General features: G+C 36.7%; 1 protein-coding gene across 3 annotated transcripts in view; it reads right to left on the bottom strand.

Annotated features, from left to right (window-relative positions):
- The window catches only part of LOC136832741 (phenoloxidase-activating factor 3-like), a 137,216-nt gene that overhangs the window by 46,823 nt on the left and 74,670 nt on the right, over window positions 1-15,723 (bottom strand). For all 3 annotated transcript variants that reach the window (XM_067094273.1, XM_067094265.1, XM_067094261.1), the window contains exon 4: window positions 15,258-15,387. In XM_067094273.1, coding sequence (XP_066950374.1) covers window positions 15,258-15,387 — 130 coding nt within the window. The remainder of the gene's footprint in view (window positions 1-15,257; window positions 15,388-15,723) is intronic.

Below are 15,723 nucleotides of genomic sequence, written 5' to 3'. Positions count from 1 at the left end.
GAAGGAAATGTGCTGAGCTATTAGTAATAAAGAAAAGTGTCGTCTTATGTATTATTGTTGAGGCTATAATGTAGGTCAAAGTTACACTGTTACGAAACAACATAAATATGAGCTGCACTTCTTATGATACAGTACAGCTGCTACATGTAGCAGAAATAATACACCTATCAACTAGGCAAAAAAATAAAAAAAATAGAAGTAAAAAAAAATGTGATTGGTGATATTTATCAGGCAGCTTTACCCTTTTCACAATTGTTTTTTCAGGCAACACATTTCCCTGACAGTTGCTAATGGTGTCGTTCATTGCTTGGCCTACTTGAAAAACAGACGACATTACGAAGATTTATACTTTTTTACAAAAATTTCAAATTACAAAGGTTCCTAGTATTAATGATGCTATGATGATCATAATACATTAGGGCACTTCCACTGACGCTAAAATTCTTTTCTTTTTTGCAATTCAAAATTTTTCACAATCTTTACTGGGAACTCAGGTAGGAGGAAGTTTAAATACATTAGCAGTGTTTCCCAATCTGTTTCCACTTGGAGTTGTGTGATTATGGTAATTTATCATTTCCTCGCTTTTCTTCTCCTCTTTCTTTCTCTCTTGCTACATATCTGTCCAATCTGTCCGTTCTCTATATAAAAACGCTGAAAGAGAGAGAAAGGGAAAGGTGTTTCACTCATCGTGAATGATAAACACTGTTTACCGTGGACTGCATATTAAAAATCTGCAGAACTTCTGCAACTGAAAACATTTTCTTTCTTTAATAAGTTTTCTGGATGGAATCCAGAGTGTTAATGAGTTGCCTTTAGCCATTATCTTTGTTATCAGAGTTTTTCTAGTTCATGGTTTTCCATTTGAAGAAGAAAAAATAGCACTGCATTATATGCAGTAAAATGGCTGGAGAAGAATATTGTACCTATTCTAAACGTAAAAATGTTGCATCCTGACAGTTTCTGGAGCCTTTCTTTATATAAAAAGTTGTTATGGTTATAGCAGCTTAGTGAATTCCTAACGATATGTACATGACATTTCACTCCTAGCATGATAAAACGGGAGGATAATCTTGTTGGGGGAAGCTGACCGAACATTTTTGTTCTCGCAAATGTGACAGCTTCGAAATGCAATGGGACGGGTGGGCTGTCCTTTTTTTTTTAGCACAGGACCGAAAAAAACAAGTAAAAGGAAAGGGAAAGGAAAAAGTGTGGGATCAACCACGAGGAAGGTGAAAAACCTGCCTCTTACAGGAAGAAAGCTTATAGGAGACTAATAAATGCTTTTCAGAGAACACCTCTCTCTCTCTCTCTCTCTCTCTCTCTCTCTCTCTCTCTCTCTCTCTCTCTCTCTATATATATATATATATATATATATATATATATATACATATATACATATATACAATATATATATATATATATATATACACAGTATATATATATATATATATATATATATATATATATATATATATATATATATATATATATATATATATATATATATATATATATATATATCAGCACAAAAAACAATTGCTCAAAAACTAGAACTCTATGCAACGACATTGAGGCCAGGTCGATTCCTGCTCTGTCACATTGTATCTGAATTTAACAGATACTTTAATGTATGCATCAGCAGGAACTAACTCATACCTTTCGAGGCCCAGTGCTTTTGCTCATCCTCACCCCTATTCAGAATGTGTGTGAGTTTTGAATTTCCTCACATGAAGTTGTGGTTCCTTCATTTGATCTTCATTTCAGAAGTGCATCCAAAAAGTGTTATGAAATGAGAAGTTAAAGAGGTCACTGTGGCTTTTAGATTTCCCATATAATGACGATATATGTTTTATTGCTCAGTTGTGCCAGAACACCCGTCTCTCCCAATTTGTACTTTTACTCTCGTCATATATTCCTGTTGCCACCTATATTCATATAATATTTATTTTCCAATTATATCTGTCTACAGCAACTACATATTTGATTGTCTATCGATTTTGACAAGCACAGGTTTCCAGAAAATACTATTCATTCTCAGGGAGCCCAACTCCTGGAGCTTCCTTGTCCAACTCCTCAGTCTATTTTCCTTGAGTGGAGAATATTGGTGCATTTGGAATGACAGATGTCCATAAGGCCACACATCACTGTTATGTCTGCAGGTGTGGAACCATAAAAATTCCTTTTTTTGTGCCAGTTCGGAAATCAGAGTTGCTGGTCTAGCAAGCTCACCTAGACTTGCAGTCGAGATGTACCTCCAACGACGTCATTCCTCCCACTATTTTCTGGTCTTGCCAAATATATTCTTGAATTACGTCATACCTTCCGCAGAGCTGCAACATCATTAAGGCACTAGCAATTGTTGCACCTTCGACTTCTAGCCCTCTTTTATGGAGATTATTAAGGATAAATACCGCCTTTGTTACCAGAAGTTACACTCTCACCCCGCCTCTAAAGCCGTCCCTTAAATAGCCTTTCTAAAGTAACTCCAGCTGTCTTTCACCATGTTTCCCTTTTGTTTTTTTCAATATACTTGTAAAAATATTGTTAAATAATGCTTATTTTTAGCAGAGAAAATGTGCCTCTTTAACCGTTATCTAAAAGTACAGAAAATTTTTATTTCATGCTTGAAGATAAATTTCATTTGTACATGTGTTGTCAAAGACATAGCTCATAATGAGTTCATAATAACTAACCCTATGAGAAAAATGGAGGAAGTGTTCGCATCCAGTCCTCAAGAAAGAAACAACATAAGACTAAATTTAGTTGGGAGTTTGAGTTAAAACACAGTGGGTGTTTCACATTTGTTTGCTGCTTTGAAATCGTGAAATTCTTATTCTGTTTGATGTATACACCACACTGATTTTTCTGGGGGGAAAAGTAAATTGCCTATATGCTTGTCTGAAGCCAGAATGTCTGGAACTTAATATCTGATCTCCGTAGTTGTAATGTTTTAACTTCACTCAGAAATTCAGTCGGTGTGATTCCTGCAAAAATCTACCAGATGCTCTTTATCAAGAATATAGATATTCATGGATCTTTGCCACGTGTCGATTTTCAAGGAGAGTGTCCACTGTAGCTAATGTTTAAGCTCCTGGTTTATGTTATCTGTGTGACTCAAATATTCGCACGTGTAAGAGTTTAGGTGACACTTCAAAAAGAATACATTTTATCGTATGAAATGAAATTTCCAGATATGAGAGAGAGAGAGAGAGAGAGAGAGAGAGAGAGAGAGAGAGAGAGAGAGAGAGAGAGAGAGAGAGAGAGAGGTGCCTTGTAAGAATGAAGATGTAATTTCAGAAATATTATCTCTTCACTACACTTTTAATGAACTCGGGACCAAAAATAATGAGTTAATGTAGAATGACAGCAAGTCTGTATTTTCACTCTAATATCAAAGCACCTCCCTTTGCCTTTCATTTGTTCGGGACCTGTTAGAAAACGTGTTGTTTAAAAATCCTTTGTTGTCGAATGTTTCTTCTGAAGTTATCACCAGAAGTTGTCAGTGGGTTTTAAATTCTCTCTCTCTCTCTCTCTCTCTCTCTCTCTCTCTCTCTCTCTCTCTCTCTCTCTCTCTCGCATATACACACGGAATCAGATTCTTCAACGCCTAGAGGCAGCGACTTTGGAAGCTTTGCCAATATTTAGATTTCATTAAGTGACGCAGTCCATCTAAAGAATTTCCCTATCTCGATAAGACCCCAAATTAGGTCAAATCCATTTAGAAAAGACCTTCCGCGCAAGGAAGTTTTTGTTGACTTTAAAGACACTCCTAAGTAATGTCTGAGTCTTTGAAGATTTTCAGTTTGCTTTTACGAAATCAATTTTATCACTTCTTAGAGCGTAATCCTCATCTACCTGTTCAGAGTCTGCACGAACCTTGATTAGGTAACAGGCATTAAAACTACTTGAAAAATTTGGCTTTGCATGAAAACCGTCCAATGCTCTACGGTATTTATTCGTACAGTATTCATCCAAAGTACTCAGCTGGTTAGCATGGGATATGAACAGTACATACTTTCCTTCCTATCAAAGCAGGATCCAAAATTCTTCTAACTTCTCAATCTTTTAGAGATTAGTAGTGAGTGATTGTTGCTTTGGAGATCATTCCATGGAGTTGACTTGAAAACTGATATACTTATTTAAAAAAACTGCTGGTTGAAATACAAGGCAACAAATTCGATACCTGACAAGGCAATTCCAAAACTTTTTGCACTGGAAGCTCGGATTTCCATTGCCAGCTTGGGAACTGCGACACTTTGTAGTCCATCTCCCTCCCTCAGATTTTTTTTAGGGACAAAGTTTGGGGCCAATCGAAGTGCCCAAAGCCTCTCTCTCATGGAAATAACCTTGTCACTACCAGATTACTGCTTAGTCAGTATATACTGTGCATCCTTTAGCACAATGACTTGAGAACTATAGTATTTTAGAGTTCAAGATTTGGTGTGTGATGTGTCCAGTCGTTTTGTTCCTTACTGGTTTTGGTGACATTGTAGTTTTTCATATCCCAACTTCTTTTAGAGGAAGTGATGTCAGAAGGTGCAATTTCATCCAGTTTTAAGAACTTTTCTTGGAATAAGGTTAAAGTCCCGAAATGTGTTCAGGGGAGGGGTTGGCGAAAGAGAGCAGCATGTGTCCTAAAACGCCATTGTGCCCCTGTTTTCCTAATCGGAGAAGTTAAGAAAAGGACATGGGTCTAGTGATCGCATCCCAAAAGACTTAATGTAGAAATGGAAGGTTTACATCAACCTAAGACGCCTTCTCAAAGGGGGAAAGGCATATATATATATATATATATATATATATATATATATATATATATATATATATATATATATATATATATATATATATATACATATATACATACACACATACACACACAGTATATGTATATGAGTGAGAGAGAGAGAGAGAGAGAGAGAGAGAGAGAGAGAGAGAGAGAGAGAGAGAGAGAGAGAAAGTTTAACCTGCAAATTTACTTGTAGCTGGACGCCTCTGTGAGGGCCCAGACATCGTTTGTGCATTTATTGACAGAAGTGATGTTAGATCTGCCTTGGGCATTGTACACAATATGTCAGGCAGAGTTTGAGTTGAGGTCCGTATTTGGCTCTCTGAACTGACCTGTGGTATTGTATGTTGGCTCATCGGCAAGATATCCAGGAACTCAGCTTATGTTTAAATATGTGGACAGGCTGTTATGTTTTGTGATAGTCGAGATGCATCGAGGTAGGCAGTTCCATGGGTTAGAAGCAATGATAGCAAATATAGAAGAAGAAATAATTTCGGGTGCGTTGTGATATAGAACCTAAAAAGGGGTGGCTCCAGAGAATGATATAACCTTCTGGTTCCCAGTGAGATATATAATTCACTGCGTAATTCAAAAGTCACAGTGCGTCTTGCTGCTAGAAGTGAGGTTGGAATCATTGAGCTATGGAAATTTATCCTGCAGAATTGTATAAATATAACATGTACGCACGCACGCACGCAAAGATATCTTCTTCTTTCTCTGCATCTTTCCCCACTTCCATGTGGGGTCGATGTTTCTGACAGCTTTCTTCCGCCTGGCTCGGTCAAACACATCGTCCTCTGACAATTGTTTGTCTCTCACATCTTCTCTAACTACATCCTTCCACCTTCTCTTTGGTCTTCCTCTTGCTCTCCCACCAGGCACCTCCTTCTGCATCACTCTCCTCCCTACATATGTCTCATCCCTTCTCATCACATGGCCATACCACTGCAGTCTTCTTTAATGGGTCTTCTTTGATAGTTCTACGACTTTAGTAGTTCCTCTTATTCTTTCGTTTTTGATCCTGTCCGTTTTTGTTACTCCACACATCCACCTTAGCATTCTCATCTCTACCGCATCCAATTTCTTCTCTTGCACTCTCTTTACCGGCCATGTTTCTGCGCCATACATCAAAGATGGTCTCACTACTGTCTTATACGCTCTTCCTTTAACCTTTATATTGATTCTGCTGTCACATAAGACACCTAACATCTTTCTCCAATTTTTCCGTCCAGCCTGCACTCTGTGTGTTATTTCTGCATGCAAATTTCCATCATCAGCCACTGTTGAACCAAGATACTTAAATTTTTCTAGTCGGGTCAACCTTGTCCCTTCCATACTAATCTCGGAGTCTTGACCTTCATTAAAACTTAGGTATTCAGTCATCTTCCTACTGATCTTTAAAATTCTGTCTTCCAGTACCTTCCTCCATTGCTCTAGTTTTGACTCCACTACCCCTCTGTTGGTGCTGCATAACACGATGTCATCAGCAAACAACATGCACCAGGGGAACTGATCTCTTATTCCTTGAGATAGCACATCCATTATCAGGTCAAAAAGATATGGACTTCAAGCGGATCCCTGATGCAAACCAACTCGTACTGGTATCCATTCAGTTAACCCAACACTGCTTCTAACCTGCGTTTTTGCTACTTCATACATATCTTGGACCAACCTCACATACCTCTCCGCTGTTCCCTTTACTCGCATGCACCTCCAAACCTCTTGGCGTGGTACTCTGTCGTATGCCTTTTCCAGAACTATGAATACCATGTGCAGTCCTTTCACACACAAACAAACATATATACTGTAATATGTGTATATATATATATATATATACTGTATATATATATATATATATATATATATATATATATATATATATATATATATATATATATATATATATATATATATATATATATATATATATATATATATATATATATATAAATGCACAAGACGACAAGGAGGAAAAAACAAGTCTGCTGCTGAGTGGTTTCTTATGTTTAAACATCCTCTTAATAAGTCGAAATGGACGAAGCCGGTCAGGAGCAAACACTCTGGTTTCTTCCTTTTGATTCTTTTGCCTCTAAAAATCACGTGTTATTGTGACTTTAGGCATACACACACACACACACACACACACATATATATATATATATATATATATATATATATATATATATATATATATATATATATATATATATATATATATATATATATATACATATAAAGGAAGGAGAATTCTAGTAAGGTCGAACCAATATTCTCATACATTATTCATCTTGTCAATGCTATTTGGCATTCGGCTGTTGACGATTGCGTGAAATTCGTAACGGAAAGCTGTACAATGAATAAAAGGAACAAGCTTACGTATTCATTCATTCACCCCGCTTCTTTGTTTACTTCCTGCTAGAGATTTCATTTCGGCACTTGCATACCAGCGCTCTCGTTCGTCCTTTCATAGTTCAAAGGGAAAACAGCAACTTTAATCCTTAATTGCGCGTAACCGAAAGCAAGTGAGCATTTCCCCCATTTTCCCGGCAGATGGAGAGTGGCTTTAAAAGGTGCTTAGCAGAGAAAAATGTTGGTATTTTCCCATTGGAGCGGAAGTACTTTTAAGAGAAAGACCTTGTCAGGAGCCCGATGAAGAGTCCACGATCTGATGACAGTTTTTTGTATGCCTACGAACTGCGTCTGTGGCGCAAATACTGTTGTTATTGTTATGATTATCTTTGTGTAATTTGCTTTCCAGGAAAACTTTTGCAGTAAAAAGTGCACGTTTGGATAAACTTCACAATTATGAGGTTTCAAATACTCTAGTAGTTATTATAATAAAGATTGCCCGCTGTAGGCTATCAATTTAAAATTTCTTTATCGTTTTCATCACCGTTAACGTAAATACCGCCTTTTTCGTTACCTCAGACAGAGGAGTTGGACGGCTGTTATGCTTTCACCCATGTGTGCCTGTTTGTATGTACGCGACGCTGCGTCTACACGACGGTACAACATGTCATAAACACGGCGACAGCTTATCTCTGACATATCACAAACAGTTGAAAAAATGTAAACGGCCGTGAATGGAGAACGAAACTTGTCCAATTCTGGATAATCGTACGAAGTACTGGTTAGAACTACCAACAAGTCAGTAACTTATATTCAAGTTTTCTTTTGCGATGTCTTTGCGATAGGTTACCGATGTGTGGTTACAACATGCTTTACTGTAGTGTGGACGCACCCTAAAATGTCTCAAAAGAGATATTTGTTTATCTATACAACCACTTTACCTCGTGACTGGTGAGCAGCGAACCCATGTTGGGAAAGACTGAGATCAAGATCCAGACCAGAAAACTGTATTTTTTGTGGATGGGTTGGGAAGGCTTGGCAGAGGCATTACGGTCTCCAAATGATCTTGTTACTGTTATACCTCCGCCAAGGAGGGTGATAAGTAATTAGTTCGATTTGGTCGTTTATCTCTTTGGACCTTTGTTAACAGAACGACGGAAAACGGTCATGTGGGTTTCTAAGAAAATGTTACCAAAACAAGATTCTTGCGGCTGGCGACAAATGATTAGCCTTTGTGGTGGATGGGACTTGTTAACATTGCAGGAGAAGGAAACTTTTTAGGAATGGGCTCTAGGTTTAAGAAACTGAAGCCTTACACACCATTACCCCACCTTTTCGCAAATCAGCTGAATTATTATTTTTACAATGAGTGTCTAACCTGTAAGATTTTTTTTGGATCACAATAACTGACCGTTTCTAGTCAATAGGAATATACCCTCATAGGGGGTTTGGTGTTGGTGGAGGTATATTTACGATCTCTGAGTGCTTTATATGCTTGTTATTAAGACAATTGATGATGATGATCATCGTCAGGCGATAGCTAACAGCTCATAAGGATAGCAGGCTAATTCACACTTCAGCTGTCAGTAATTTTACATGATTTTAGTGAACGAGCTCAGTCCAAACGTATATTCTAATAAGAAAAGTACTGTAATAAACTTGAGAAAAATTCGGCAATGATACACATCAAATAAATATTATCGTAAATCCATCTAAATACTCTCTCGGAATTGTGAGAATGCCGAATCTCGAAATTTGAAATTAGGTTGCAAAATTTTTCTATCATTATTCCTATTTTTATTTTCTCTTCCCAGTGGGTATTCAGTGGTTAATCCTGCTGGCATAAACATAGTAGAACTCACGCATAGAAATGCTTTTATCCATCTTAGTTCAAGGGTTCAATCCACCTTTTTAACTAAGCAGTAAGATTTCCGAATTAACTTTATTTGATATATATATATAGATAGATAGATAGATAGATAGATAGATAGATAGATAGATAGATAGATAGATAGATAGATAGATAGATAGATAAAATTATGTCGTCTGTACGCTTTCCAGCCGAGTATTTCCGATCGAAGATGAATAATTCATAGCAGGAAAAAACAGTGACTGAATCTCGAAGAATTTCCACTTCTCAGAATGCAGGTTTCGAGCAGAAGCAGTACCGAGACACGAATGCTGTTCATTTGTTGCAAGCGAAGAAGAACAAGCAAATCAAAGTGGGCGAGCGCGGTGACAAACACAATGCCATCCCGAGAAAGGGTGAGCGAGGAGGAGGCAGCGAGAGGTGACATCAAAATCAATAGGAAGGAAACAAAAAGATAAGAGGACACAGAAGCCGCATCAAGGAACTGTATAGGCTTATTGACAACCACAGAAAGGAACGGGAACCAAGAACCATTTTGCGAGAGGCTTTACTATTTTCGAGGTGGGAGGTGCAAGCTTGTAGCTACGGTAGGGGTAGTCGACATTCTGGCAAAGTCAGTGGACAGTTTGAATAGAAAACCATCTTTATAACAAGAGAGATTTTTTTATATATATTTGAGAAATCAGAAGGCTTGAATAAACTTAATTCCATAGTTATACTCACAAATAGTTGTTTAGAACTGCGATTTTCACCCTACCCCGACAAATAAAAGATATTGGCAGTTCGTACTAACTAAAGCGAAGTTAACTAAGCATGACCTTCAAAATAAAAAGTTAAAAACTTTGTTCTGCTTGTGTTGAATCACTCCTATGTTCGTGAATATGACAGTTTTGAAATTAATATTGCCGTTTCAGATGCTATGTTTATGCAATGAAGTACAGAGGAGTTGATATGTATTAGGCCATACAATCACTCGTTACCGTGCCGAAGGTATGAGCAAAGCATAAGTAATTCGCCGTGATTAAATGTCAGATTAACTGTTTCAAGGTAGTAGCCCATGACAGGATATATCATATCGGTCATAAAAGGGTAGTTGCCACTTGGAGGCTAAAATAAAATCGCATACTTGTGTGACGCATTCGTTGTAGCGTAATACCTGTAGACTTCATAACGTTTAAGATTTCCGTAGATAGGTATGTGTAAAATGCTGAAAAATGTTCTAACAATTAAACATGAAAATGCACTCATTGTCTAGATTAGCCTTGGTTCTATTATTGATCAGCAGCAGCTCCTGGAACGATCTCAGCTACCAAGGCAGTCATGAACGTGTCCGCCACACTCTTAGCCGTAAACCAACATCTAGTTTTAAATCCAGGTTCGTCATTAGGCCTAATCACAGACACCCGAAAATAAACTTTATGTTTCTGTAGGTTTTGACAAATTTATTGCTGATAAAAATGATAATCGAGAGGATATTTGTTTAAAAGGAATAATACAGAATGTCGTCGCAGATATCAGGAAGATTGGGTATTGATTGGGTCCGTAAAGAAATTAGGTTTTATATTAATGAGATCAGGCAAAGATGGCACAATTATGAGCATGTATCAAGAATTCCATTGTAACAAAATCCCCGTGCTCCCTTAGCGACACTAATACCTATGAGAAATTAACGTGAAATCCTCTCCAAAACGTTCCCACTGGGCATTACAAGAAAGTCAGATTAATTACTTAAGTCTTGGAGAAATTCAAAGCAATTAATCAGAAACTTCCCTATTTTTATGGACTCCCAAAAACCCACGGAGGTAATTTACCTATTAGACTAATAGTTTTATGTTCGGGAGCTTCAATTATGAAACATCAAAGTGGTTAGCGGACTTCCTCTCTATATCTTTAGGCATGTTTTCTTCCTCGCACATGAAAAATTCAGAACACGTGTCATAAATTACAAGAATTAAATGCACCCCTTCAGAACATTAGGCTATTAAGTTTAGACGTCGACTCCTTGTTCACCATATACCCATAAAAGATGTCTTATAGTTTTTGTCCCACTGGGCCTGGGTGAAATAATGAAAATAGTAAAGCTTTTGCCTAACGATGTATTTTCATTCGTAGAAACGTTCTACAAAAAGAAATTTGACTGTCCAAGGCAGTGATTGCTAATATATATATATATATATATATATATATATATATATATATATATATATATATATATATATATATATATATATATATATATATACATACATATACAGTATATGTATATGTATATATATACATACATATACAGTATATGTATATGTATATATATATATATATATATATATATATATATATATATATATATATATATATATATATATATATATATATATATATATATATATATATATATATATATATATATATATATATATATAATACTTTGAAAATGGTAACAATAAACCCCACAGAATCAAAGGTCAAGACTTGGATGAGATATGAAGACGATATTTGAACTTCCTGGAATGTTAGCTGAGGTGATTTTAATTTATTTTCCTCTAAATTAGAGCAATTAAATGTCAAGTATCAATTTCAAAATAGAATGAGAGACAGAAGGCAAAACTCCTTTCTTAGACGTCTTAATCACTGGAGATAACACAGCATAAAAAACTTACTGTCTGTAAAAACCAACTTTTGCATTGTTCTTCATTCGCTTTTAGTTACTATGGTGTCTCACTCACAGTGGGTTTAGCCTACAATTGATTTTTAAGAGCGCCTAGGATTTGCTCTCCAGAATATTTAGACAAAGAATTTGAACTGATTCATAAACCACTTTCCCCTGTAAAATACGTAGACTCTGTGAACAAGAAGGCGTTCCACATATCCAGTCGAATCTTTTATCTTTTGGCTCCAGCTTAAGCTGATGCCCTTTTACAGCTGAGTCGACTGGTGGGTCGCTGGCTGTGATCGAATTATGGACCGTGTTCTATCTCTGAGGTGATTTACATTAACCCCCTGTTACATTAACACTCTCATACACATACACATATTGACTTTTGGGATCTAGATCTTTTTCTGATCACAGTCTCACATGAACACTGTCACAGAAAGACAGGACAAGGCAAGATAAACCAAGTGGTAGAACAAAGGTATTGAAATGCCAGAGAAGATGAGGAGAGAGAGACTGAGGTGGTATGGTCATGTAATGTGATCAGGTGAGAAATATGTAAGAATGAGAAAGATGTGGTGGAAGGGAAAAAGGGAACGCCCAGGTGGAGGCGGTTGGCCACAGTGAAAAATAAAAAAGAGAAAGAAGACAAATGAATAGAAGATTCTCAAATGAATGAAAAAATATTTTGAGTTAAGAGTTGCATTCAGTCCGCCAATGAATAAATAACTGTAAAGAGTTCCCTACGTAGATAATAAGCGCCCTTAGGTAAACAAGTAATTTCTAGTCCCTTTTATGGGACAAGAGATTAAAAGATTTAAAAGCCTCCTTGAGAAAAATATGAAAAATACGTCGCCTTTGTATACTTTCATATTCTACAGTGTTGATTCATATCGCAGACTAAAAAATTAAAGGGAAAAAAATGACTTCATTCTCATTTAAGAACTTTGCCTTCTAGCCGAGCAACACACACACACACACACACCAACGGACTGACGAACCCGCCTCCCTTTTCTAAAGAGAGAGGAGAGGAGAGAAAAGAAAAAGGTCAATTAACGTCGCTAAGCGCTGGAAGGCTTCTTGCTCACCCCCGCTGAGCTTACACTTTTTTTTTCTGGGACGATAAGGGCGAGTCCATGAAAATAAACACCGCCGTATTACGAAAGGGACCACCTCAGAAAGTCCAAATCACAGTTCGCTGTCGAGTATAACTTGAGACCAGGTCATAGAGGCCGAATTACGATTTTAAGGTGTCAAATAAAAAAAAGGACAGGATAGTTTTCGGTAATGTTTCACTGTTAAACAATAAAAGAAACTGCATTTTGTTTTAGGTACTTTCATTGTGCGTGTTGATTGCCATCGTGAATGAGTGAGGTGAGGTAACACGGAGAATTTCTGTCATTACTATTACCATATCAGAACTAACGATAAGTCCACTAATTCAACAAAAAAAGTCCAAAAACTGAATTACTAAGCGCTGCAAAAATAGCTTTTTGATTTATTCAGGAATAATCTCACGATTTAATTATATTTTTGGTGTAACGATATGCAGATAGCATAACTAAAGATTTTTACGGAGCCAGATCTTCGTTAATGACACCAGTGAAATATGAAATCAATACCCCTGTCTAATTCTTCACACGAGAGACAAGTGAAAGGGAAAAAGATGTGCCTAGGCGACATTAAACAAACGCCGCTGCGTACGCCCATACATGACTCTTGAACCTTTGCGGGATTCTTTCGGTAAAAGGTTCCAAGTAGGTCAAGGACAGAAGAAAACTTAACTCTTACATTGTTCTTGAATCTTGACAATATCCTCTCAGTGAAAAGTGCTAGGAATAAGACATGCACCCTCGAATTATTCCAGAATTGGAGAATTATTCGTTCTGCGGAAAATACCTTGTGAATCAGGTTCTTGAATCTTTAGAGCCTCTCTGTGAAGAGGACTATGAGGTAAATCAGGTTCCAGGAGCAAAACATACACCCTACATTGTTCTTGAATATTTACAGTATCCTTTCTGTGAAAAGTGCCATATGATTTAAGTTACAGGAGAAAAGCATACGCCATTACATTTTCCTCAAGTCTTTTCAAGAACCGTTTGGAAAAGCACCATTAAAGCAGATTCCAAGAGCAAAATCTTTATAAGATCCTTTCACTGAAAAGCACTATGCAGATCAGGTCCCATGAGCAAAACATTCACCTGTATGTTTTACCATCTTTGCTAGATCCTTTGAGTGAAAAGGCAATGTGAAGCAATTTCTTGGAACAAAACTACAACCCCATCACTAAATCCTTTCAGTAAAAATTGCGATGCAAATCAAATTCCAGAAGCAAAACTTAAACACCGACTTCATTCTGAAACCTTACAAGAACATTTTAGTGAAAAGCACCACAGGAATAAGGTTCCAATAGTATAGCATATAACTCAAACCCTTCTTGTATCTTCAGATGATCCTCTTTGTGAAATGTACCCTATGAATTAGGTTTCAGTAAAGCATCAGCCTTACATTGTTCCCGAGTTATTATAAATTCTTTTGTGAACCCTAACATGTAAATCAGGCTCCAAGGAAAAAAAATTATTCTCATATATTGTTCCTGAATCTTTTCTGGAGCCTTTTGGTGAAAAATATTACGTGAATCAAGTTTAAGGGGTAAAATGTACTCTTCTATATTGTTCTTAAATCTTTAAAAGTTCTTTTCTGGGACTAGTTCCGTGTGAATCAGGTTCAAGGAATAAAACACGTCTTTCCGCTGTGCTTTTGAGTCTTCATGAGGTTCTTTACACAAGAAGTACCATGTTGAGTCAGGTTCTATGGGCTAGGCTTGCACCACTACTTTGTTCTTGAATTCCTTCTTACAGGATGATTTCTGTGAAACCTAAAAAGTATTGGTGACTCGAGCTCCAATGGGAAAACTCAAACCGCTACGTTGGTGTTGGATCTTTATGAGACCTTGTATGCGAGAAGCTCCTTGTGAATCAAGGTGCAGTCACAAAACTCTTGGTACCGAGTAAATATCACAAAGTTCTTGAATCTTGGCGCAACTTAATCATTTTCAAAGAAATTCGGAAATGGATTCCGTTCTCGAGTACAAATTATTTTAACGCCTGTTTTTAAGAAAAATAAATTGTGATATGTTAATATACTTAAATTTTTTTTTTGTGATGAGAATGTAATTTATTACTTTTTATGAAAGCCTAGGACAAATGGCGTTGAATGAGATTACATTTTCATTTCCTTGTATCAGTATCAAGGATCACTTTGTTGTATTAAGAATTCAAGCAACGTAGGCTTGAACGAGCTTGTAATATTTTAATTATTAAATTTTAATATCAATAGTATTCATAAATTACACGATTTTCATTAGAATCTAAGGCATATAGGACTGAAAAGATTCTACTCCATACCCCATTTTTTTTTTAGAATACTTGTTCGTGGCAAATAAAGATAAAATCAATGATAATATTACTAAAAATGATAAGAATAATGCTACTTTGCTCCTGATGCTAACCCTCTTTATAGCGTTTATACCTAGCAGCAGAGTTTAGGTTTAGGTGAATTTTAGACTGATTTAGTAATCTGGCTCTTGTAATACTTACAGATGACGGTGTCTGAGGCGCAGGGCCCGGTGGAGGAGTTAGGGGTATCGGCGTCTGAGGCCCACTATTCACTTCAGAGGAAGTGGCACAGCAAACTGAGAAAGTTCCTCCTCCAAAGGTACACCTGGACCTGCAGGGATACAACAAGATGATCCTCGATTAGGCTAATGGTCATCGTTATTAGTATTGTAAGCACATTTCATGTTTTTCAATGGATTCTCTTACTGGCTTTCGGTAATTCTCATACACGTATTTAAGGTTGTTTCATGTAGTAATCTTGAGGTAATTTATATGTTCTGAGGGTTGAAAGGTTGGTTCCAGAGGTACGTGATGAAAACAGCCATTAAAGCAAATTGTAATTACTTAAGAAGATTTTATCAGTTTTCACTGGATAACAATCCTCTTATTCCCAAACAAATTATTTAAAAAAAAAAAAAAAAAACAGAAAAGGGACAAATGCTGACCA

This window comes from Macrobrachium rosenbergii, chromosome 4, assembly GCF_040412425.1.
Source record: "Macrobrachium rosenbergii isolate ZJJX-2024 chromosome 4, ASM4041242v1, whole genome shotgun sequence".
Taxonomy (NCBI): domain Eukaryota; kingdom Metazoa; phylum Arthropoda; class Malacostraca; order Decapoda; family Palaemonidae; genus Macrobrachium; species Macrobrachium rosenbergii.
Note: the sequence above shows the minus strand (reverse complement) of the source record. Positions and strands in the feature narration are given on the sequence as shown.